The sequence below is a fragment of the Eretmochelys imbricata genome, chromosome 1 (genome assembly GCF_965152235.1).
Source record: "Eretmochelys imbricata isolate rEreImb1 chromosome 1, rEreImb1.hap1, whole genome shotgun sequence".
Lineage (NCBI taxonomy): Eukaryota > Metazoa > Chordata > Testudines > Cheloniidae > Eretmochelys > Eretmochelys imbricata.
Window position 1 is genome coordinate 222,002,959 of NC_135572.1, and position 26,313 is coordinate 222,029,271.

General features: G+C 48.7%; 1 protein-coding gene across 1 annotated transcript; it reads left to right on the forward strand.

Annotated features, from left to right (window-relative positions):
- LOC144269528 (scavenger receptor cysteine-rich domain-containing protein SCART1-like) lies at positions 1-26,083 on the forward strand. Its single transcript, XM_077825330.1, has 12 exons — positions 1-4; positions 1,433-1,747; positions 1,992-2,306; positions 8,451-8,768; positions 8,848-9,162; positions 12,257-12,475; positions 14,484-14,519; positions 14,889-15,026; positions 21,118-21,201; positions 24,406-24,495; positions 25,462-25,605; positions 26,043-26,083. The coding sequence occupies exons 1-12, from the start codon at positions 1-3 to the stop codon at positions 26,081-26,083; spliced, it is 2,019 nt and encodes a 672-aa protein (XP_077681456.1).
- The last annotated feature ends 230 nt before the right edge of the window (positions 26,084-26,313 follow it).

The following is a 26,313-nucleotide window of genomic DNA, read 5'->3' on the forward strand; positions in this document are numbered from 1 at the left end:
ATGGGTAGGTAGGACAAGAAGTAATCCGTTTAGATTGCAGCAAGGGAGAGTCAGGTCAGATATTAGGAAAAACTTTCTAACTATAAGGATAGTTAAGTACTGGAACAAGGTACCAAGGGAGGTTGTGGAATCCCCGTTGTGACATTGCACTTCATATGTTTTATGGAAATATGCTTATGAGTGTGAATATGATGTAACTGGAATATGTTTTATGCAAAAGGTCTCATGTAATGTATCATAACAAAAGTTATAACCTACTGAATATATTCCTCCTATTTGTATGTATGTATCATTCTTGTATCTGAAGCTAGACATATGAAGTATGACTCTGAGGTCCGATTGTAATTATGCAAAGTGTGGGCCATTTATGGTGGTTTAGAATCTTGATGGCTCCGATTGACTGGGACAATTGGTTGTAGATGGTTTATTTACCTGCAAGCTTTCCTGTGTACCTGTGGGCCAGCCTGTGGGTAATGAACAATGAGGTCTCACATGACATCCATCTTAAATCCATCTTAAATCTGGTACTGCTGCTGAGCAGTTTTTGGTTGAAGTCTGCAGCTTTTGGGGTGTGGACCAGATCTGGGTCTGTGTTGCAGCAGGCTAGCATGTCTGGCTCAACAAGGCAGGGTTCTGGAGTCCCAAGCTGGCGGGGAAAATGGGCTCAGAGGTAATTTCAGAATGTGAGGTGACTGTCCCAAGGGGGTGTCTGTGACCAAACCCGTCACACACATCACTGGTGACTTTTAAGAACAGGTTAGACAAACATCTATCAGGGATGGACTAGGTATACAAAACCTGTCTTGGTGTGGGGGGATGGACTAGATGACTTTGTGAGGTTCCTTCCAGTCCTACATTTCTATTTATTCCAAGATTTTATAAGATATTCAGGCCTGATGATTTTTTAAAAAAGTTTATCCCTACTAGATACTGTTTAACATCCTCTTTAGTTACCAACAGACTGCAGAGTGGTTCACCCTCTTTACATACTTTGAATACACATCCTGCTTCTATTCAAAACCGGAAATGTTTATTGAACACTTCTGCCTTATTTGCATCATTATAAACTATTTTACCATCTCCAATTGTAATGGGCTACACCTTTGTTAGGATTTGTTTGTTTGTTTGTCTTTACTCCTAATATACTGAAAAAAATGGTCATTATTGTTCCTAGCCCTGCCAACTGTGGAGTTTTCCCTGATAGCTTTAGCTTCCCTTATTGATTTTCTACATCTCAGAACTTCCAATGTATATCGATTGCTATTAAATTCCCCTCTCTCCATTTGCTGTACATTGTTTTTTAAAAAATGTCTAATTGCTGCCTGCACTGTCCCACTGCACCAGGATGGGCTTTTGGCCAAAGTTCTAAGGCAGTGGAACACCTAACTCCCTAAGGCTCCTTTGTAATTTTCATCCTTCATTGGCTTTCTAGGACACATTGAGCTCCAGCTGGTTGGAGGGAACAGTGCCTGCTCAGGACGTGTGGAAGTAAGACATGGAGACACCTGGGCTACAATCTGTGATGCACACTTTGATCTCAAAGCTGCCAGTGTTATCTGTAATGGACTAGAGTGTGGAACAGCTCTATCTATCCCAGGAAGAGCTCATTTCCGAGAAGGACATGGACCAATCTGGACTGAGGAATTCCAATGTGGAGGGAATGAGTCACACCTCGTGCACTGTCCCAGGATATCACACGGGAGTCAGACGTGCTCACATGCAAATGATGCAAGTGTCATGTGCTCACGTAAGAATTTGGCACAATGTCTCTAAAATCCCAGTCGTGTGTATTCTAGAGTAGGGTGCAGCAAAAAAAATGATCTCACTCTGTAGGGAGCTGGGATAACAAAGCTGCTATCAGCTTCCAGTAAAACCTAAACAACTCAATATAATGGGAATGGGTTCAATCCCCCCAACTTTCCTTTTCTTTATTATTTAATCTAAAATATCTTAAATGCTCCCTCTCTAATCCTCTTCTCCCTTCTCCCCAGGGCTCACAGGGTTCCGGCTGGTGAACGGCAGCACAGCGTGCTCAGGGAGGGTGGAAATCCAGGTTCTTGGTGCCTGGGGAACCCTCTGTGACTCACGCTTGGATTTACCAGACGCCAACGTGCTCTGTCGTCAGCTCGACTGCGGATTTGCTGTATCAAACCCAGGAGGAGGGTATTTTGGGAAGGGAACTGGCTCTGTCTGGACAGACACATTTCACTGCAAAGGGACTGAAACCCATTTGGGCCATTGCCCTGTTACTGCCCTGGGGGCCTCTCAGTGCTCACACAACAATGATGCCGGTGTGATTTGCTCAGGTAAGTGCAAGAGAGATGCTGGATTAAGGATACCTGCCCCTCAGTGTGTGGTGCTGCCCAAGAGCAGGGGAACCTCAGGACACAGCAAGGGGAGGGGGAGCTAGATCCTAAAGCACAGAAAATAACAGTAAATGTATTAAAGATAACATTTAAGTCAATAATATCATCAGAAAAGAACAGTTGTGACTGGGGAAAGCCCTGGAATCTCCAGTAAAAACATCAGCAACTCTGTCCTCACGCAGGACAGCGGAGCAGGGGCAGCACTTTGTCCTTCGGGTTACATCAATGTCACCGATTCACTGTCCCCAGCCTTCTCCAATAGTAATTAGAGGGGGAGCTGGTAGTGACTCCCAATATGGAGCTTGCTTCACACTTTCTATGATAAAATATTCTCGGCACCTTCTTGAGAAGCTCTCGCACCTTCCTTGGTGGCTGGAGCCTTTGCAATTTGGGAAGGGGTCAGTGCTGGGGCCAGGGAGGTGCCTTCTCCTCCTGCAGTGAGATTCCTTCCAGGTTTGGCTGAATTATAAACTGCTGAAAATCAGCATTTCCTTTCTCTCATGTGAGTTCCTGGGGGTATTTTTGGTAGCCCACCACAGAGAAAGTAGTGCTTTCACTCACTTAGTTTTTTTTTACTTTTTTCACACCTTTCCAATTGAAAAAACTCCAAAGATTTTTTCCCCTGCTTTCTTACTTTCTTACACATTTTTACCTTTTTCTAACTTTTTACAGTGGAAGAAAAGATGAGCAGGGGATTGGACTAGATGACCTCCTCAGGTCTCTTCCAGTCCTAATATTCTGATTGTGTGAAAAAATAGAAAGGGGGAGGAAGTGGCAAACCTGTACATCCAAAACCTGGAATGGAAAATTGAATGTTTCATTTACCAAAAGTTGAAATGAATCAATATTTTAGTTAGAGTCCAAACAAAAATTGTCATTCCATTTCCACATCCCAGTATCTCAGATCTGTTTAAAAATTGAAATACTGCACTCAAAATACTTCACAGGAAAAATTTTCGGTTGTTGACCCTCTCTAATATTTAGCTTTTATAAAAATAAATAAACAGCATTATTTAGTTCATTTAGTCACAGCCAAAGGCACAAGAATTAGAAAATACCAGAATTAAGGTTATCTATATCATGTTAATTCAGTCCCCCACCCTCCCTTCTGCATATACATTATGATACAGTCTAATTGCATCAACATATTCTATTATTCTCACCTCCCCCAGGTCCTGCCTCCTTCAGTGCACAGGGAAGATGGTGCTCAGGGGATGGAGGAGCTGTAGAATATTTCTTTTTATCCTCCTCATTCAACCTGTGACCCAGGGCCTTATTCACTCTACAGACCGTACAAACGCTGCACTGAATACAGAATTATTCATTTCTTCATTGGCTTTTCTATTGTGCTCGTTACAGTAGTGTGAGAATGCACCACAAACATTAATGAATTTGTCTTCATAACACCCCAGGAGAGAGCAGACTCTTATGAGGTCCATTTCAAAAGTGACTTAGGCACTTAGAAGCCCAAGAATAACATTTTCAAAAGGCCTAAGTGACTTAGAGACTTAAATCCTATTTTCTCTAGTAACATAGGAGCCCAAGAACCATATAGACTTCTCCCTCTTGCTGCCTAAGTCACTTCTGAAAATGGCACTTAAGCTCCTACATCATTTAGCTGCTTTTGAAAATTGTACTTACAACGATTAAAGCCAAAATTCCCAACTCACGACTTATTTGGGGTGATTGGGCAGCAACCTGAGACCCTCAGGGCCTGATTCTCCAGAGTACTCACCATTTCTGCAGAGTTTTATGTGTTCAGAGTACTCTCCAGACATTAATAAAGCCTCACCAAACTCCAGGGAAGTAGGTGGGGAAGTATTATTATTAGCTCCTGTGACAGGTTGGATCACAGAAACCCCTTGGGGGCTGCCACCTGATGTGCCAAGACTACTTCTGCCCCTGGTTTCCCTGCCAGCGTAGGACTCCAGCACCCTGTCTAGCTGAGCCAGACATGCCAGTCTGCTCCAGCACAGACCCAGCGTCTGAAGCACGTGCCCCAAAGCTGCAGACTTAACTGAAAGCAATTAAGAACTGTTCCCGTCTTTAACACTCTGATGCCCAACTCCCAATGGGGTCCAAACCACAAATAAATCCGTTTTACCTTGTATAAAGCTTATACAGGGCAAACTCATAAATTGTCCGCCCCCTATAACACTCGGAGAGAGATATGCACAGCTGTTTACCGCCCCCCCCCCGGTATTAATACATACTCTGGGTTAATTCATAAGTAAAATGTGATTTTATTAAATACAGAAAGTAGGATTTAAGTGGTTCCAAGTAGTATCAGACAGAACAGAGTGAATTACCAAGTAAAATACAATAAAACACGCAAATCTAAGCCGAATCCAGATAAAATCTCACCCTCAGAGATGTTTCAATAAGTTTCTTTCACAGACTGGATGCTTACCTAGTCTGGGCACAATCTTTTCCCTGGTACATCCCTTGTTCCAGCTCAGGTGGTAGCTAGGGGATTTCTCATGGTGGCTGCCCAGTTTGTTCTGTTCCACTCACTTATATATCTTTTGCAGAAGGTGGGAATCCTTTGTCCCTCTCTGGGTTCCCACCCCTCCTTTTCAATGGAAAAGCAACAGGTTAAAGATGGATTCGAGTTCAGGTGCCAAGATCACACGTCACTGTAAGACTTCATTACCCACTTGCCAGTATACAGGAAGATTTAGAAGTAAAACAGAGCCATCTACAGTGGATTGTCCTTGTTAATGGGAGCCATTAAAATTCCAAACCACCATGAATGACCCACACTGTGCATAACTACAATAGGACCTCAGAATTATATTTCAAATTTCTAGTTTCAGATACACGAGTGATACATTTATACAAATAGGATGACCACACTCAGTAGATTATAAGCTTTGTAATGATACCGTACAAAAAACCTTTTGCATGAAGCATATTTCAGTTACATTATATTCACACGCATGAGCATACATTCATAAAATCCTACAGAGTGCAATGTCACAGCTCCATTTTACAGACGGTGAAATGGAGAGAGAAAAGCCAAGTGACTTGCCCAAGGCAGTGAGTCAGCAGCGGAGACAGGATAAAACTCAGTGTTTTGACTTGCAGCCCTGTGCTCGTTCCACCCGACCTCGCTGCCTGACTGCAGAAGAGTGGAGCAGCCACATCTTGTCTTGAGCCTAGCGGCAGTTGTGAATACTCAGTACTTCTGCAAATCAGACCCCATAAAAACTGGCTTCCGAGACCTGCTCAGCATCACCTGTGAAGTCTGCAGCAGAGGCAGGAACAGAACTGAGCTCTACTAAATGACGGTCACTGCTCTTAACAAGAGCATCCTAGTTCTTCCTGCACTCCCCTGCTCGTTCTCCACAGGCCTTCCAGTTTCTAAAGTGAATGAGGCAGGGGTCATACAAGCAACAGCCTAATGCTGCACAACCCCGATTTATCCATCCTGGGCACTGAAAGTGGCCAGGGCCCTGCGGGAAAATAATTCACTAGAAAATTAATTTTAGTGGCCAGCCAATCTGGTTCCCTTGTGCCTAAATGGAGCCCGTCTTATGGGTCTATAGATCCACAGAGTTTTAAGACCCAAAAAGGCCATTGTGATCATCTGCTTCTCCCCTCACCACAGGGACCCCTCCTGCTTAATGAAGTTTCAGCTCCCCTCTCTGCCCCATCTTCAGATCCATGAACAGAGTCTCCATAGGGCTCCTTGCCTGACTGGAACTGGGATCTTTAAAGAGAAACCTACTGCAGAAGCCCTGGATTTCAACCTTCTTCCTAATAAAGGACACATAGCTTCCAGGACTGTCTGCCACAGAGCCCAGGGTCACTGGTGCCGTTACACACCATGACTAAGCCTGTAGGGTGCTGCCCAGCACTCTCAACAGACGTCTACTCTCCTCTTTACAGCTGATACCTTTGTACCTTGGGGGCAATTCACCTTGCAGTTCTCCTGCTTCTCACAGAGGCTGCTACCAGCATTCCTAACTGAATTCCCTCCAGCCCTGCCTTGCCTCTCCTAACTAGCTACCCAGCCCAGACCCTGGTTCTCGGAAGGAACTCCTCAGCACATGAAGATGCTGATTTCTCCCTACAATTGCTGGAAGAAGAATGCCTTCTAAGGAAGAACACCTGGTCCCTTCCATACGAGCTCCGTCTGCCATGATCCCATCCAGCCTTCCTGAGGGGCTGTGGTACCCAGTTATATCCATGAGCCTCCTCAGAAAGCCCCAGATCTACTCTCTACCCTCACACTACACTAGCGGCATACCTAGGACAGGAAACTTGGGTGGGCCCCAGCTTTTGGGGGTGGGCAGTGACGGGAGGAGCAGAGGGAGGGGTGCAGGAGGAATCCGGTGCCCTGGGAAGGGGACAGGAGGGAGGGGGGTTCTCCTCCCTCCACCCCTTCCAGCCAGCCCTTACGGCTTGGCAGGCACCCAAAGCTGAGGCTGCCCGGGGCACACAGGCTGCGGGGCGTGCCTAGGGTAACCAGATAGGAAATGTGAAAAATTGGACAGGTGGTGGGAAGTAATAGGCACCTATATGAGAAAAAGCCCCAAATACCAGGACTGTCCCTAGAAAATCAACACATCTGGTCACCTAGGCGTGCCTTTTCTGCAAAGGGGGGTCCCACTAGGGCTCGAGCTCTACTCACCCTTCCAGACCCTGGCTCAGTGTCCGTCAGCCCAGCCACGTCCCTTTCCTGCTGGTGCTGGGAGCTGCTGCCCCGGTCCCCAGCCCCAGCACTAGCCCCACCCAGACCTGCCCTCATGAGGCACACCCCCCGCAGGGCTAGTGCTGGGGTCAGAGACCAGGGAAGCAGTGCACGGCACCAACAGGAGAAAGATGCGGCCAGGCTGATGGACACCGAGCTGGTGGTGGGAGTCCCAGCCTGTAGATTCGGGGAGGTCCGGCCCTGATTTGGGTGGGTCTGGATACTAACCGGGTGGACCACGGCCCACCCGTGGCTACCCCTGCACTACATTAGCTGCATGCAGGCATTCTCCTGGTCCAGTCTTTGGGCGAACTCCTGGCTCCATTGAAGTCAAAGGAGGTTTTACTATTGACTTCAATGGGGCCAGGATTTCACTCTTAGCTTTGAAATGTTATTTGGCTACCAAGATCCTTGAGCTGGTTGGATCCAGTGCACACACACTGCACCCGTCAGGTCGCCATACTAGTACATACTGTACCCGGCACAGCCAGTGGGTGTGCCCTACACTGACTCTGCTGTTGTCTTTTAACATTGTCAGTCTCCCCTGGCTGCACCTGGGTCTGAACTCGGTGAGTAATTCCTAGTTTACCACCTTGCTGTAGGACTCTCTGATTCTGGGACACACACAAATACCGAGATTCACATCCCAAGGGAGTCACAATATTCATGAAGAGAGCATGTCTCCTTCTCTGACCCACACACAACGTACTTAGTGTGGTGTGAATTGATCAGCTGGAATCTCACGTTGGACTCAGAGATGACACCACACTTCAGGGGACAGCTCCAGTCAGAACCACCAGTGTCAGGAACTATCTAACACTAGGAGCTGCTGCACTGGATCCACGTGAACCAAGAAAGTTGCTACTGAACAGATATCAGAGGGCACTAAGGGAATTTACCAAAAATAACCTGTTCCTGGCCACCATGAACACTGCTCTTCCATTGGCCAAACTCGCTCAAGGCAAACTTGCCTAAATCATTCATAACCCACCCACTCAGTGCTTGTGCAGACACCGTTCACTGGCTTCCAGGCATTTAAGTCTGGATAAAGTGACTACAGACCTCAGCAGCCATTCCACCACCACACACAGAGACTATTTTCCCAATCAGTAATCTGCAGGAATTCCCTCGCTCACTCATTTACAGGGTCTGCTAGCAAGCCCTTCTGTCCAGCTCACAGTGCACCTTATAGCACCTTCTACTTATGGATTCAAAAGAATAAGTGTCTTCTGACAGAGGTTGTTCCCTTTAACTCTGTGACACACTCTGATCACTGGCTTCTGCCTTCTTATTGAGAAACAGTCCATAATTTCATGCACACTCTGTATTATTTCTAGTGTATAACAGGGTGTGTTCTTCATTGTGTTTCCCATCTCTCCTGAGCCCAGGTCACTATGAATCACTCAGACTGCTGAATGGAGAGAGCCGGTGCGATGGTAGAGTGGAGATTTCCCTCCGTGGTGTGTGGGGCAGAGTGCTGGATGACCAGTGGGACATGAACGATGCCAGTGTGGTGTGCAGGGAGCTCCAGTGCGGAGTCGCTGAAAAAGCTTATACCCCCCTTAAGTCTGAGCAAGGAACGGGTGCTGTGGGGCTGAGAAGGGTCCATTGTGCAGGAAATGAGACTCGTCTGACTCTCTGTGACAACTCCACATCTGAGACAGCCCAGACAAGAATTGCTGAGGACATCGGTGTCATTTGCTCAGGTGATTCATTTCCAAATCTCACAAACATTTTCTGTTTAGTTCGAAAATACATATTAACAGCTGTGATCTATCCCTGCAGGGAGCCGGCGGATCAGACTGGTGAATGGGACAGGTCGCTGTGCCGGGAGAGTGGAGATTTATTACAATGGCCGCTGGGGGACGGTCTGTGATGATTCCTGGGATCTGTCAGACTCCGACGTCGTTTGCAAACAACTGGGATGTGGACGTGCCATCAAAGCAACTGTCTCTGCTCATTATGGGCAAGGATCCGGGCAGATCTGGCTGGATGATGTGAACTGCGCTGGGAACGAATCCAGTCTCTGGGTGTGTCCTTCCAGGGGCTGGGGCCAACACAACTGCAGACACGAAGAGGACGCGGGAGTTCTCTGCTCAGGTCTGTTCTGGGAATGCTCTCGTGAGCTGTGTTACCGGGCAATGTAATGGAGGGGGCAGATGTTTAAGGAGGTTGCTGAGAATGACACTCTCCCTGACTGTCTCTGCCTCCCTTTCCTTTGTGTAACTACCTACCAGGGTCACCATTAGAAAGTCCTCAGCTCTCACCCAGCAGTACTGGAGATATTGCAAGATTTCCCTAATGTTAGAATGCTGCATCTCAGGTATCTGAAGGAGATCGTATCACAGAAAGCAATGACTGAAAAGGATGTAGGATCCTAGTGGAGAAATAACAGAACATGACTCCCAGTGCCGTGTATGGCAAAACGGGGCTAATGCAAACCTTGGATGTATAAACAGGGGAGTAGTGAGGAGCGGTGAGGACTAGATTTTACTGTTGTATATGGCACTGGTGAGACAAATGCTGGAATACTGTGTCCAGTTCTGATGTCCACAAAAATTCGAGATGGAGCAGAGAAGTGCCACAAAAGTGATCTGAGGGCTTGAAGAAAAGCTTTACGGTGAGAGATTTAAGATGCTGAATCTGTTTAGCTTATCAAAATGATCAAGAGGCAACTTGATTACAGGGCATAAGTCCTGTCACAAGGAAAACATACCACTTACTAAAGAAAAGGAGTACTTGTGGCACCTTAGAGACTAACCAATTTATTTGAGCATGAGCTTTCGTGAGCTACAGCTCACTTCACCAATGAAGTGAGCTGTAGCTCATGAAAGCTCATGCTCAAATAAATTGGTTAGTCTCTAAGGTGCCACAAGTACTCCTTTTCTTTTTGCGAATACAGACTAACACGGCTGTTACTCTGAAACACTTACTAAAGGGCTCTTTAATCTAATGCAGAAAGGCAGAACAAGAGTCGATGGCTGGAAGCTGAAACCAGACAAATTCACCTCAGAAATAAGGCCCGGGTTTTTAACAGGGTGGGTGATGAACCATCGCTACAAACTACCAGGGAATGGTGCATTCTGCATCTCTTGAAGTCTTCCTGTCTAGACTGGATGCCTTTCTGGAAGCTATGCTTACATCAAACTCAAGTTATTAGGCTCTATGAAGCTGTTTTACAGACGGTCAAATTATTTGATCTCATGATCCCTGTCACACTTTGTGAAGTGGCTCACGGCACTGAGTGCCCACCTCAGGGCAGATGGTGAGAAACAGGGCAGTGCTCCAAACTGCTGGTGTGTTCTATAAGTAGATTTCACCAAGCCAGGAACAGATGTGAACTCCTGGACCAATGTTCCCTCTACTTTTTAAATCCATGTGTGGAATGAATTTTTTTCTGTGCACCAGCCTAGAGGTGATGTGTGGTGGGGTTGGGGCTGAGGGGTTCAGAATGTGGGAGGCGGCTGAGGGCTGGGGCAGAGGGTGGCGGTGCACAGGGTGAGGGCTCTGGCTGGAAGTGCGGGCTGTGGGGTGGGGCTGGGGATGAGGGGTTTGGGGTTGTGAGGGGGCTCAGGGCTGGGGCAGAGGGTTGGAGTGTGGGGGCTGAGGGCTCTGGCTAGGGGTGAGGGCTCTGGGGTGGCCCTGGGGATGAGGGGCTTAGGGTGCAGGAGGGGGCTCAGGGCTGGGGCAGAGAGTTGGAGTATGGGGGGGAGTGAGGGCTCCACTGGGGACGAGGCTATGGGGTGGGGACATGGATGAAGGGTTTGGGGTGCAGGCTGCCCTGGGGCTGCAGTCGGGAGCAAGAACTCCCCCCAGCCCTCTCCTGCTGCAGCAGCCTGAGGCCAGGGGAGAGGCGCCTCTTTCCCTCCTGCAGCAGCTCCAGGGGACAGGCGCCTCTCCATTCCAGGCCCCGGTGGCTGTGTGCCCTTGATAGCCTGCGGTGCGGACACATAGCTGTGCAGCTGAGAGGAAACTTAGCCCTGGATCACTAAATCTATCTCACCATGACAGTCACAGACAATCCCCATAGACTCTCCAATCTGTCTTGTCACCCAGATGAACTGGGCTTAGTGATAATTGGTCACTTACACCAAAAATCACACCACATTCAGGTTTCTTTCAATCCCAAGAGACCAGTCACCTACTCAGATCAGTTGGTACCTTAGATCTTACACCAGAGACGATGCCTGTCGCCAATCCTGTAATAAACTATAGACAGGTTTATTCACTGGGAAAAAGAACTAAAATGGCTATTTACAAGGTTAAAGCAAGCAATCACCTACACACAAATGAGACACCATTTACACCAGAGTAGTGACAGAGTTGTAGTGATCTGTCAATTCCAAATGTCCTTCAGCGCTGACCCAGGGGTAACCCCATGGGATCTCCGACTTCAGTTTGGTGTCTCTAGCCCTGTCACAGTTCAAAAAACCAAAAGGATGAAAAATTGTCACATTGACTATTTTTATTTCCCTCTTCCAGCTTTCAAAGTGATGGGACCAGGCCATCTGCAGGTACTGCTCCCTGGGGGGAATAAGGCCATTAACCAATCCTTTATATTGTGATGATCCTTGATGGTCCTTCTGATTTTGATAGTCTTTGGGGATGGAGAGGGGGGATGATTCCTGTGCCTGAGTTCACAAGTTCAGAGCCAACATTTTCAGTTATAAAGCAACATTTACATTTTTTTTTGTAGCATGGACCACTGAGATTACAACTGAGATTAATGCCTGCAGCAACTAACCACCATTTCATAGAGTCTAAGCACAAAATACATTCTTACAAGACTAATACCTGTTTTGAGCAAAACTAACAAATAAGTGACCTGGCCTTTTCTCCAGCTACGAGATTGTCAGTTCTCAGCTAATGCTATGAGATTGTCCATTCTCAGCTAATGCCTGCAGCCTGGGCAAGAGCTGGCATCTGGCCTGCCACTATCTCAATACTCTCTGGCCTCAATCGATTACAAACTGTATGTAGCTGCTGGTAAATGATGGCCTTCCGGAGATACCCACTGTATTTCTAGGGGGCCTGTGGTGTCGAAAAGAGTCTCTGATTCTTTGAGTGCTTCTGAGACTTGCTCCTGCAGAATGATGCACAGGATTGTTAGGAATTGCTGGGATTTCACTCTTCACACCCCATTTCATTTGAGAATCAGATGATTTAAATTCCCCTTTTGTGAATTTCCTTCTAGAGTTCACAGATCTGAGGCTGGTGAGCGACAGTAACTGTGCTGGGCGGCTGGAGGTTTTCTACAATGGGACGTGGGGCAGTGTTTGCTCCAATCAGATGTCTGGAGTCACCCCAGCAATTGTCTGCAAACAGTTGAACTGTGGAGACGGAGGGCAGATTGCAAGAGACTTTGAATATGGACCAGGTTCTGGTCCCACGTGGCTGGACCACGTTGCATGCAGTGAGCAGCACAGCTCCCTCTGGCAGTGCCCGTCAGAGCTGTGGGATCCAAAGTCATGTGATAACCGAGCAGAAGAGACCCATATTTCTTGCACTGGTAATTCTGAAACTACCTGCATGCGCGCGTGCAAACACAATTGTACGCGATGTGTTTAATTAATTGAAGGGTTATGATAGATCTTTTGTTTGTGTTCACATCTCAGTGGAGGTAGATTTAAATTCTCAACACAAGATACAAACATATTTTCACAGTCTTTTATAGGAATAACCATTTGTCTGATTAACAACAAACATGGAATTTAATCAATTAATTTTAAAAGAGACCGGTGTTAGACACTGCGATAAAGTAGTCTGAAAGCCGAGAAAAGCCTCTCCCTAGAGACCGTCATGAGGCAGCTCTGTGGTTATTAATCCTTTTGGGATGAACAATCAGAGATGGGCCCAGGTTGTGCAGTTTGGGTCAGAACTGGAATCCCCCACAACTCTGGGTGCATGTCGGCCTGTGTGTCTGAGTAACAGCTGAATAGCAAATTAATTAGGTATTGAATGACCCAGAGTTCACATTTCAGTTCAGACAGTGCTGAAATTAGGGGGTTAAAATACAGATAAATTCTCCTCCCACATCACACACACAACGCAGTGCATTGACCTCGGCACTTTCTCTCCACTGGAAAAAAAACAAAATCAACTCAGACCCTGTTTGCCAAATGCCCGAACTCTCCCAGCTGCACAGGTATCTTGCTTCTCTCTGTCTCCCTCTTGGTCCCTAAGTTGTCCCAGTAACATGTGAGGTTTCTGCATTTCTAGACCAGGACAAGTTACGTGTCGTGGGAGGAGAGGACAGATGCTCGGGGAGAGTGGAGGGTTGGTACCGTGGCTTCTGGGGAACAGTTTGTGATGGCGGATGCTAATGTTTTGTGTAAACAACTGGGCTGTGGCTCTGCTGTACCAGTCCCAGGCGAGGCTGCATTCGGCGAGGGGACTGGTCCCATCTGGGTGGAGACGTTGAATTGCAGAGGGACAGAGTCATCTCTCTGGGACTGTCCTGCCAGGCCCTGGGGTGAGAGCAACTGTGGTCATAAGGACAGGTTTCAGAGTAGCAGCCATGTTAGTCTGTATTCGCAAAAAGAAAAGGAGTACTGGGACCCTGTGGAAAAGCCCCGGTATTTAGCTCCCTTGCTGGGTCCCAAGGCCGGATGGGTGGGGAGGTGGACAGTCTCCCACTCCTGACCCCAACATATATGTCTGTGTGGAGTTTCCTGCGGTCAGGCCCCTGGGACCCCCAGTGGAAGCGGAAGGTGATGGTCAATGGGGAGACATTACTGGGGTGGCGAGACCCTGGGACAGAGACAACTGTTGTCAGGTCCCTGGTGGTGCAGCCTCAGAAGCTGAGGGTCTGTGTGAGCTGGATGAGGGTCCCAGGGAAGAAGCCCCTTGCCCTGCCTATGGCCCAGATCCCTGTGCAGACCCAGGAGGGGTGGAGCTGGCTGGTCGTTGGGGTTCTCCAGGATACCAGCTGTGAGAGCCACAAGTACTCCTTTTCTTTTTGTGGTCATAAGGAAGATGCTGCCGTGAATTGCTCAGGTGAGTGACAGGAGATGTTTCTGCTACATGCTGTAATTTTCAGGGAGGAGAATGGATCACCCCTGCCCCCCGCCTTTTGTCCCACACCAGGCCCTCCCATCTCCTGTGTGCTGGAGCATCCTGGATGTTGTGTGTTGGATCCTTTCTCATGTCAGATTGGCTCAGACATCAGCCCACAAGCACCCTGCATCCATCACAGGCCCCACTGTGCTGGTTTGTTACTAAAGTCCTCATTGCTGCACAGAGCACAAGGAATGTGGGCCCTAAATCACTAACAAACAGGCCCTGTGCTGCTGTGAAGGAGTCTGTGATGGTGACAGCTGCACAGTGCCCCCAGGGACTTTCAGAGTGAGGTTCCCCCAGGGAACAAACACGTCACCTCCCCCTTGCTCCAGACTCCAACTCTCCTCCCTTTCCCTTTGCAGGTCTGACAGAGAGGACAGATTCTCCGAGTACCCCAGGTAAAGCATCCCCCTCCTCCCATCAAGGGTTAAATTTCCCTGGGGCTGGGTCACAGAGGAGGAGCTGCAAGCTGCAGCCTGAGGGAAGGAGCTCCTTTCCATGGCCTGTGACATCTGAGGGCGAATAACACCTGGGTGGGAGCTGCAGGCCCTGCTGAGCAGGAGGATTCCTGTCTGTTGGCTCCAGCTGACAGGGCAGGGCCAATGATTTAAAGAGCAGCCTGTGAGCTGCCCCCATGGTGCACAGACTGTGTCCCAGCCCATTACCCTGCTGTCCTGGGCTGTGCAATGAGTGACTGGGGAGCTCCCTGGGGCCCCCCTGACTCTCACAGGATAATCTCTCCCTGTTGCATGTTCATTTCCATCCAGCTCCCCCGCGCCGCCCTCCGACCGACAGTGGGAGAGTCACGGTGCCCGTGGTCGTCTGCATTATCCTGGGGGTCCTGCTCTGCTTGGTCTTAATCATCCTGGGGGCGCAGGTGCGAAGTGCCAGGGCACAGCTCAGAGGTGGGTCCTGACTGTGTCACTGTGTGAAATGCCTCTGCAATAGCAGGGGGGCTGCAATGTGTCAGGGTGAGGGACGATACCAGGCTGGGTGAGGTGGCCGAGGGTGCCTAACTCTTCTCTCATTTATTATTTCGTTAACTGTCTGGCAGTGGAACTCCCTAGCCATCAGATCTGGAGATGATACTAGCTAGGAAGGGTCACAGTTTCAGGGAAGCTGCACCTGTATCCCCCCACCTTCCGGTGATCCATTCCAGGAGTGCCCAGTCAGGCCTCGGGCCTCCAGACCTCACCTGTCTCACCTCCTACTGACCAGGAGGCTTTAAGGCTGCACAGCCCCCTGCCTTCCACTGTGATACCCCCAGCAAACCAGTCTGCTTACAGGCCAGCCCCATGCTGTGCGTTCTCCCCACGGCCTGTGAGCAGTGTATTGCCAGCAGTCCCAAGTCACCACCCAGCTCTCTCTCAGCAGACTGCACCTTGTTAGTAGGATAAAAGCCTCGCAGAGAAAACATAAAAAGAAAAGGAGTACTTGTGGCACCTTAGAGACTAACAAATTTATTTGAGCATAAGCTTTCTTGGGCTACAGCTCACTTCATCAGATACATGCAGTTGAAAATACAGTGAGGAGATTTTATATACACAGAGAACATGAAACAATGGGTGTTACCATACAGCACTGTAACAAGAGTGATCAGGTAAGGTGAGCTGTTACCAGCAGGAGAGTGGGGGCTGGGGAACCTTTTGTCGTGATAATCAAGGTGGGCCAGGGGAAGCTTTTGTAGTGATAATCAAGGTGGGCCATTTCCACTAACTGCTTGATTATCACTACAAAAGGTCCCGTCCCCCATCCCCGTCGTCCGCCCCCCCGCCCCCCCCCCCTCCTGCTGGTAATAGCTCACCTTACCTGATCACTCTCTTTACAGTGTGTTTACCTTTCTGGAGTTGTTTTCAATCTCAGTGATCTATCTTAATCACCCTTCACCTCCCCCGGTCCCTGGCCCCCGAGACTGTTTTTCCTTCCCGGAGGAGCTGTGGAAATCCTCCCAGGTGCAGTAGAACACAATCGTACACAAACCATTCACAAATTTACTAGAGTGGTTCCCAAAGATCCTGCGTGGGGCTGCAATATCTGTCACAGGGAGGGATTCTGAATATCAGTGTGGTGAGACATCATGGAATGGGACCAAGAGAAATTGGACATATTGTCAGGGGGAAAAAAGGTGTATAAAAATCGAGTTGTGGTAAATAGTTGCGAAGAGAGAGATCCAGTAGAAAGGACAATCTTAGGAAGGAGAAATGCTGGAAAGGAGTATTATACTATGTTGTACTCATAGGTGGCATTTAGAGGATTTTATATCTATAAAACACAGAACAACATTAGCTGCCAGCTGCTTGGAAAGAGGGAAGGGAATGAGATTGCCATCAACATACACGTAACATTGACAAATTTGCTGCAAGACAGTGATTCAAATCAGATCTCATGCTCCAGGGCTTCAGCCAGTCGCCCACAGGGGTCAGGAAGGAATTTGGGGAAGCCCCTATATTTGTTTTTTGTCTTGTTTTGTTTTGTTTCTTGCCCTCCTCTGAAGCATGAGACATTAGCTACAGAGAGATATGTGACACAGGATGGGCTGAACCATCGCTCTGAGGTGGTATAGAGAAACCTCTTTCTAAGATGTCTGGCTGGTGTGTCTTTTCCACATGCTCAGGGTCAAACCAATTGCCACAGATCAGACTTTCAAAAAGGGACCTTGGGAGATTTTTATCTTCCTCTAAAGCATGGAGCCTGCCAGGATTATCTAGGCATCTCTCATCTCGTCAGTTCCCTGCCATTGTAGGGACCTTGGGCATCGGTAGTACCTTAGTCCCCAGGGTTGTCCCTATGGGGGTGCAGGGCCTGGGGCGGAAGTGACAAATCTGTCACTTTCGGGACCAACCCGTCAATTCCGGGACCGACTGCCCCAGCCAATCAGTCTGCCCTTGGGGGCCTCCAAAGCATGGGGTCTGGAGAGGTTGCCCCGATTCGCTGTACCCAAGGGATGGCTCTGTTAGTCCCTCGTGTTTTCTACCTGTGGCACACAAGAGTTTATTCCCCTAAAGAAAGAAATGCTTTAGTCTAAGTGCATCTTTGGGCTCAAACCTAGGGGTATCTGGGTGAATTGCAGTGGCCTGTGTTATACAAGAGGTCAGACTAGATGTTCTAATGGTCCTGTCTGGCCTTAAAGTCGATGAAAAAAAAAGGTTATCACCATTTTGCAGATGAGTGTAAACACCAGCATGGGGGAATAATTATTTAAGCTGCTCCAAAGGGGAATAATCAGGAATAATGGGATGAGATTGAAAAGGGAACAGTTAAGATGAATGTGAGGAAGCTTTCTGACAGTGGTCTAGCCCTGGGAACCATCGTCAAAGGGATGCTGTGGAGAGGGACATTGTCCCTGTCACCTGGCTCATTTAAATCTAGCCTGGACACAGCAGTGGGAATGTGCTGTAGGGTTCAGGCTGACACTGGGCTCAGGGGAGAGGGGCTGAATGAGCTAACAGTGTTTCCCATTTCTGGTTTCTCTGACCCTGTGCAAACCCTGCCCTTTGTTTTCAGGCTCCAGAAGACCCTTGGATCCCTTCCCTGAGGCCGTGTACGAGGAGATTGATTATAACCTGATGAGAGAGAAGCAGGAGATGTTCAGTCGCTCAGGTCTGTGGGTCTCACTCTTAACAGGCAGCAGCTATCTAATGCCCTGTCCATCTGAGGCCCTGACCCAGAGTTAAATCACTGCAGCGTCAGCCCTGTGAGCTTGTCGCTGGAGCTGGGCACAAGTCTCCATTGCAAAATGTTTTGGTGAAAAATGCAGATTCAGAGACAGCGAAACATTTCACAAATTCCTGTCAATTTCACCCAATTGTTCCAAATACACACAGAACGATTCATTTCAATTCAACACTTTCTAAAGAAAACATTTTGGGTTTTTTTCAATTTGATGTTACTTTTCCATCAGACATTTCCTTTAATTTTATCTATCTATCTATCTAAACCCCACATATCCAAAAGAACATCAGATGGTTTCATTCAACATAAAACCTTTTTTTTAACTTTTGCACTTGCCAAAGTTTTAAAAAAGTCATTTTTGGCTCAACCCAAAACATTTTTTATTGTATTATTATTATTGTTATTTTTACAATTGCCAAAGAATCAAAACATCTGTTTTTTGCCAGGCTCTAGCATCTGAGGTGAGACCAGCCGTTACTCATGTAGACTAACGTTGCCAGGAGTCCAGTTTTTAACCAGAATCCCCAGTCAAAAAGTGACCCTGGCGGCTCCAGTCAGCATTGCTGTCTGGGCCGTTAAAAGTCCAGTCGGTGGCACAGCGGGGCTAAGGCAGGCTCCCTGTCAAGGTTCCTTCCCCACTCTGAACTCTAGGGTACAGATGTGGGGACCTGCACGAAAACCTCCTAAGCTTACTTTTACCAGCTTAGGTTAAAACTTCCCCAAGGTACAAATTAATGTTTCCCTTTGCCCTTGGAATTTCCACTGCCACCACCAAACTTTAAATGGGTTTACTGGGAAATGTAGTTTGGACACGTCTTTCCCCCCAGAATCCTCCCAGCCCTTGCACCCCACTTCCTGGGGAAGGTTGGGTAAAAATCCTCACCAATTTGCATAGGTGACCACAGACCCAAACCCTTGGATCTGAGAACAATGAAAAAGCATTCAGTTTTCTTACAAGAAGACTTTTAATAGAAGTAAAGGAATCACCTCTGTAAAATCAGGATGGTAGACACCTTACAGGGTAATTAGATTCAAAACATAGAGAATCCCTCTAGGCAAAACCAAGTTACAAAAAAGACACACAGACAGGGATAGTCATTCTATTCAGCAGAGTTCTTTTCTCAGCCATTTAAAGAAATCATAATCTAACACATACCTAACTAGATTACTCACTAAAAGTTCTAAGACTCCATTCCTGTTCTGTCCCTGGCAAAAGCAGCATACAGACAGACCCAGACCCTTTGTTTCTCTCCCTCCTCCCAGCTTTTGAAAGTATCTTGTCTCCTCATGGGTCATTTTGGTCAGGTGCCAGCGAGGTTACCTTTAGCTTCTTAACCCTTTACAGGTGATAGGATTTTTCCTCTGGCCAGGAGGGATTTTAAAGGGGTTTACCCTTCCCTTTATATTTATGACACTCCCTATCTGCCCTGGCTCCATGCAGCTCCCAGAAGCGTCTGGCATGTCCCTGCGGCCCCGAGGCACAGGGGCGCCCATGGAAGCTCCGCACGCTGCCCCTGCCTCAAGTGCCAGCTCCATTGCTCCCATTGGCTGAGAACCAGCCGGATCCCACACCCCGAATCCCCTGTTCCAGTTCGGAACCCCCCTCCCACACTCTCACTCCCTCCCCGACCCCACACCCTCCACCCGCACCCCAACTCCCTGTCCAGGCTCTGAGCCGCCTCCCGCACCCAAACTCCCTCCTGGAGCCTGCACCCTGCACCCCCCCCTGAACCTCAACCCCCTGCCCCAGCCCTGATCATCCTCCTGCATCCCAAACCCCTCATCCCTGGCCCCACCCCAGAGCCCACACCCCCAGCCAGAGCGTGAACCCCCTCCCACAACCCACCCCCCTGCTCCAGCACTGAGCCCAATCCTGCACTCCAAACCCCTTGGCCCCACCCCAAGCCCACACTCCCAGCTGGAGCCCTCACTACCTCCCATACCCCAACCCCCTCCCGCAGGTCAGAACCCCTTCCCACATCCGAACACCCACCCACATCCAAACTCCCTCCCAGAGCCCGCACCCTGATCCCCCTCCTGCACCCCAACCCCCTTTCCAAGCCCTGAGCCCCCCCACACCCAAAATCCGTCCCAGAGCCCACACCCCAAATCCCCTCCCACACCCCAACCCCTGCCCCAGCCCTGAGCCCTCTCCCAGAGGCCGAACCCTGCACCCCCCTGCACCCCAGCCCCTGCCCCAGCCCTGAGCCCCCTCCTGTACCTCAAACCTCTCACCCCCCACCCTACCCCAGAGCCCCTCCCACATCCTGAAATCCTCATTTCTGACCCCACCCCAAAGCCCACACCCCCAGCTGGAGCCCTCACCCCCTCCCGCACCCCGACCCCCTGCCCCAGCCCAGTGAAAGTGAGTTGAAGGTGGGGAAGAGTGAACGAGAGAAGGAGTGGGGCTTGAGTGAGTGGGGGGCAGGGCCTCAGAAAAGGGGAAGACCGGGGCAGGGCTGGAAAGGGGCGGAAGAAAGGTGTTTTGTTTTGGCTTCCTTCCTACCATGCTCTAGGAGCCGCAATTGTAGGGACAGTTAATGTCACCGTGCCCGTCCTGCAGTCTTGGAGTGTAACCAGTGACGGGTCAGGAAAGTGACTGTCTGAGGCCAGGCTAAACTATCATTTGAAAATTGCTTCGGAGCTTTGCGGCAGGGGATGTTCTGTGTCCCCCTCCCACCACAGCCACTGGTCTGCTGGGTGGGATCCTTCCTGACCCCAGAGCAGAGAGATCAGCCCAGGAGAGCCTCATGGCTTTGAGTCCCGGCCCTTTTATCCTTTGTGCCCTTTTGTCTCCATGTCTGATGGGAACATCCTGCCCCAGGGCTGTGCTGTGGTGGGGCTCTGGGAACATGCTCAGGGCATCTCCCAGCACCACTGCCAAGATAATGAGAATGAATCACAGACTCTGCTCTGGGCCTGTCTTGGCCTAATCTGGAAACACCATGGAGAGCTGATCAACTGATTCATGGGGGAGGTGGATATTTACCGTTAAGCAGGAGGAGTCCCCTCTGTGGCTGAGGTGGCCAGGACCATTGTGGAACTTCCCTGGACCAGCAGCCAGACATGTGGCCTTCGCTCACCCCAGGATATTTCAGGTCAGATTGTACAATCCCCTCAGTCACATTTACCCCAGAAACATGGAGATTTCTCTTGGGAACGCTGTGTCAGCCTCTCACCGCTCAGAATCGCTGTGATTCAGCATCTTCTCTGGAAGGAGGAATAGACTGAGACTGGAAATCTCACTCCAGGCCCCGGATGTGTTCCCTGTCCCTCAGTTCTGCTGTTCTCACTGTGATAAATTTCTGGTTCTCGTCTCTCCAGGCTCCTATTCGGATGACTCAGTGACGAAGCTGCAGTATTACACTGGGGACAGCGAGGGGGAAAATGATCCTGGATCAGAACAAGGTAATGAGGAGGAGTAGACTTAGGCTGAGACACCCAAATCTGGGCAGAGAACAGAATTTCTATGACGCTTGCTGCAGTCGCAGCCATTTCCCCCCCACGGTTCCCATTTTACACAGTCAGGTCTAATCCCATTGAACAGGATTTCTGTCAGAATCTCAGGATGGAAACATGTAACCATCTCCTGAGCACAGATCCCTCTGAGTGGCTCCCAGTGACCTCCCCAGGTGAGGAGCTGGAAAAGATGGGGTCTCTTCTTGGATGTCAGGCATCAGGGCCCAGCAGGGCTCATCTTACACCCATGGAAGAGAGGGGAAGATTGTCCTGTGTTGTTATTACAGATGGGCTCAAACAAACTCACTGATCAGAACCCACCAGAACTTTGTGGGAGGGGGGATTTGCTGATTCTGACCCAGCTTCGGATCTCAGTTTTGCAGCTGGCACTTGTCACTATATCAAGCTGAAGTAAAACCCTAGTTGTGAACTTACTGGCCTGGGCACATCTCCAATTATAAATGGAGCGGCATTTCTACCCCAGCTGCTCTCAAGGGAGTCCATGAATTTGGGCCCTTTGGGAGTTTAGCCTGTGGCTGGGGGAGGAGACACTGAGCAAATGAGCTAATTCCTGAGAAGCTGGAGCGCTGCCAAGCTGAGCCCTGGGCTGCCTGAGAGGCTAGTGGAGAGCAGGAGCTCACAAAGGATCAGGCCAGTCCCCTCCTAGCAGGAGATTTAATTCCCATGCATAAATGCTGACTTTTGGTTTTCCCGGTGGGTGCTTCCAAAGAGGCGTGTGTTGGGGGGCAGATGGTGGGAGGGAGCACTCAGCCAGTTTTTGGGGGAGGCTCTTTTCAGCATGTTTAGACACTTCTTTCATAGTCTAGTTATTGAATGTGTCTAGCATTGGTATCTTTACTATTTTAATAATGTTATGAACATTCAGTTGTTATGAACTACATAATTTCTTTAGCATGAATTACAGTATAGTAAAATCATTGCAATCACCTACAAGCTGTCTTCACTGACATCCCAATCTTATTTACATCTAGTTCCCTGGTATTGTCTTGATGCATGTTAAGGACAGCTACATTCTTAAGTTGCATCTGTCCCATTGAGGACTGAAAATAATTTTAAAGTCTTCTGAAGCTGGAGAATGAGTTCAGGATGACACAGGCACCGTGAGAAGGATTCTTATAAATTTGCAGTACTCTGGAAACATAGTGCTTCCAGAGTACTGCAAATGACTCCACAATCTCTTTCTTGAGGGGTAACAGCTAATTCAAGCACCATCATTTTGTACATATAGTTGGGATTATATTTTGCCATGTGCATGACTTTGCATTTAACATTGAATTTCATCTGCCATTCTGTTGCCAAGTCACCCAGTTTTGTAAGATACCTTTGTAACTCTTTGCCATCAGCTTTGGACTTAACTATCTTGAGTAATTTTGTATCATCTGCAAAGTTTGCCACCTCACTGTTTACCCCTTTTTGCAGATTATTGATGAATATGTTGAACAGCACTGGTCCCAGTACAGACCCCTGGGGGACACCACTATTTACTTCTCTCCATTTTGAAAATGGACCATTTATTCATCCCCTTTGTTTCCTATCTTTTAACTGGAGTGCCTGGGAATGCTTTCAGGATCACCATCAAGCAGAGTGCCCCAGGGGTCAGTCCTAGGGCCGCTTTTGTTCAACATCTTTATTAATGATCTGGATGATGGGATTAATTGCATGCTCAGCAAGTTCGCAGATGAGACTAAACCCGGGGGAGAGGTAGATACACTGGAGGGTAGGGGTAGGGACCAGAGTGACGTAGACAAAAAGGAGGATTGGGCCCAAAAGAAATCTGATGAGATTCAACAAGGACAAGTGCAGAGTCCTGCACTTAGGAAGGAAGAATCCCATGCACCGCTACAGGCCAGGGACCGACTAGGTAAGCAGCAATTCTGCAGAAAAGGACCTGGGGATTACAGTGAATGAGAAGCTGGATATGTGTCAGCAGTGTGCCCTCGTTGCCAAGAAGGCCAATGGCATTTTAGGCTGCATTAATAGGAACATTGCCAGCAGATTGAAGGAAGTGATTGTTCCCCTCTATGTGGCACTGGTGAGGCCACACCTGGAGTATTGCATCCAGTTTTGGGCCCCCCCGCTACAAAAGGGATATGGACAAATTGGAGAGAGTCTAGTGATTAGGGGGCTGGGGCACATGATTTATGAGGAGAGGCTGAGGGAACTGGTCTTGTTCAGTCTGCAGAAGAGAAGAGTGAGGGGGGGATTTGATAGCAGCCTTCAACTAGCTGAAGGGGGGTTCCAAAGAGGATGTAGCTCGGCTGTTCTCAGTGGTGGTAGATGACAGAAGAAGAAGCAATGGTCTCAAGTTGCAGTGCGGGAGGTCTAGGTTGGATATTAGGAAACACTATTTCACAAGGAGGGTGGTGAAGCACTGGAATGGGTTACCTAGAGAGGTGGTGGAATCTCCATCCTTAGAGGTTTTTAAGGCCCGGCTTGACAAAGCCCTGGCTGGGATGATTTAGTTGGTGTTAGTCCTGCTCTGAGCAGGGGGTGGGACTAGATGACCTCCTGAGGTCTCTTCCAACCCTAATCTTCTATGATTCTATGATCTAATTATCCTTAATTAATTAAATTTGATTTAATGAGAAGCCTTTTGTTGTCTTCATCCCCCTGCCTCTGTTTATAATCAAACTCCCTGAGCCAAGGGCAGAACTCATCACTTTCCACGCTCAGGCTCGGGCTCCTGGGTGCTGAGCAGCCACTATTTTTTTCCCATGGGTGTTTGAGCCCCAGAGCACCCATGGAGTCAGCGCCTATGTGCAGAGAGGAGGTTCCCCCTCCCAGTGTAACACGAAAATTCAAACCTGTCTGCAGAGATCAGCTGGATTCACACAGGCCGGCTCTGGCCTGGCAACGCCCGTGTTCCAGCCTGTTATCTCAGTACAACCCGGATCCTGCTCCCATGGAAACACTTGAAAGAGCTGCTGTTGGATTCTGCAGGGACAGGATTGGCCCCGAGTTATTTCTGGGACTCCTGTTTTACTGTAGTTCTCTGACTTGTGCCCTTCTCCCCATGGGCCCCTGCGACTTCCCCTCACACGTGCCATGACAAACAGCTCTAGTCAGAAGGGCCACCTACGCTGAAGAGACGCTGCTGGTGCCATGGGCTGAGTGTGGTGTTTGCTGTTCCAGAGGGAGTTTCCCCGGGGGGGTCTCAGTTGGATTACGATAATGTGGAGGAGCCTGCCTTGAACGACGTCCCCCAGACTCCAGACGGCCGAGGTGAGCAGTGAATCCACCTCTTGGAAGCAATGTCACCCTGATAAAAAACTAACTGTATTTTCCAGTAGGGACAATAGTGGTTTGTTAAGAAAACCAGGGAGTTCACCCACCAGTATTGTGTATTGCCGTAACGCTGGGGGCGCTGACCAGGGGCATTACAAGAGCTGTGTGGAGGCCCAGGGGTAGGGAAGCATGTGATGTCCTAGGTCATGACAGAGGCCCATTGCAGGGATGGAAGGAGCAGTTTGCTCAGCAGCTGTCCATGCTGTACTTGACTCAGGTCACTGCCTTGTGACCCTCACTGCCAGGAGCACTAAGGTTACTCACTATTTATAAAGACAACCCAAATCAGAGATCTCTACAGTGCAGTAATGTTCCCTGAAAGTCTTTCCTGGCATGCAGCTATTGCAGCTTATATACATCTGTGTCAGACACGCTGTGACAGGGGGTGGGTGGGACATGGAGATTTTAAACCCAAGGGCCCATGTCCCACCCTTATTAGCTGGCCCAGTGGTATCAGTAGGTTGGAGACTGATGGCAGTTTATGGGGTGAACTGTATCAGGAGAACACACTGAAAAGACATTATCTTAAAATGTCAAGTTTAGGAAGCCGGGAACAAATTCTGGGCAATTCCAAGTCATTTACATTTGTAATTATTATAATAGCATGCCTTGTGGAGCAATCCCTCTGGACTAGATCCCAGTCACCTCTTTCTATAACTCCCCCTCTGCCTCGTCATCTCGGAGCTCTAGGATCCACTCAACCAGCAATTGAAATGTATCCGATAACTGTGATACGTGAAATCCCCCAGTCTAAGGATTCCAGAGGGGGCTCCTCTTCCCATCCTGAGGGTGGAAGTGCTGAGAGATCCGCAGGGATCAGTGAGGCTGGTGCATCTGCAGCTTGTAGTTTATTTCTATCTTCACTGTGACTATTCTCTTAATTACTTCACATCTTCACATCAGATGCCCCTGTGCTGCCTGGAGATGTCCCAGGGGATGGTTATGATGATGCCAGAGAAGTATCTGACCCTGAAGGTGACACTGGCTTGGGGCAGAATGATGAGGAAGGCACTGAGGCGAGTGACAGGAATGGGGATTCACAAAGAGGTGAGTTTGCAGTTCACACTGTCTCTGCAGAGTGGGAGGGCTGGAAATGTGAGGTACGCAGCCAGGGGACAAACCTGGCCAACCCAGTGCCTGTGAGAAAAACTCTCCTTCTCTCTTCTTTTCATTCCCTCAAAGCAGAGGCTTCAGTGCCTGCAATGGTGACAGGAAAAGTGGGGTCCTTGCTGTATGATATTGCATGGTCAAACCAGCAAGATCCCTCAATCTGTAGGTTCAAATCCTTGTGTGGCTGCCACACCCTGGATTACTGGATTGCTACCAATTTACTGCGCGTGTATCTTTTGGGCAGAATCTTACAAACCAAAGTCCTGTTAATGCTGCGCAAATGTTAAAGAGCTTGTGACGCTTCCTGTAAAAGTTGGGCATTTGCCCATTATCCTTGGCCAATATCTCCCCTCCCCTCCCCATTGTGTCCTCAGCAGAGACACCACCAGCTACCCCAGAGGAGGTGCAGTGGTGATGAAATGTGCATTGCTTAGTACTTGATAAGAATTATGTGTTCATGTTTGTTGTTAGGGCAGAGTGAATTATACAATGTCCTTAACTAAGAGCTCCTTGCTCGTCAGTGATTGGGTTTTGTACATGAAGTGACAGGTAATACAGTTGTCACTTGGCACCTTTAAATGGTCTGGAAACCAAGGGTTTTACTTCCAGAATACGTACAGAGGTGATGGATTAAAACTTGTCATG

What these genes read in the sequence shown, in the direction of transcription:
- LOC144269528 (XM_077825330.1), top strand. An exon ending in AGATTCTCCGAGTACCCCAG is followed by an intron (nt 14,520 to 14,888) that starts GTAAAGCATCCC and finishes ATTTCCATCCAG; the next exon opens with CTCCCCCGCGCCGCCCTCCG. An exon ending in CCAGACTCCAGACGGCCGAG is followed by an intron (nt 24,496 to 25,461) that starts GTGAGCAGTGAA and finishes TCTTCACATCAG; the next exon opens with ATGCCCCTGTGCTGCCTGGA.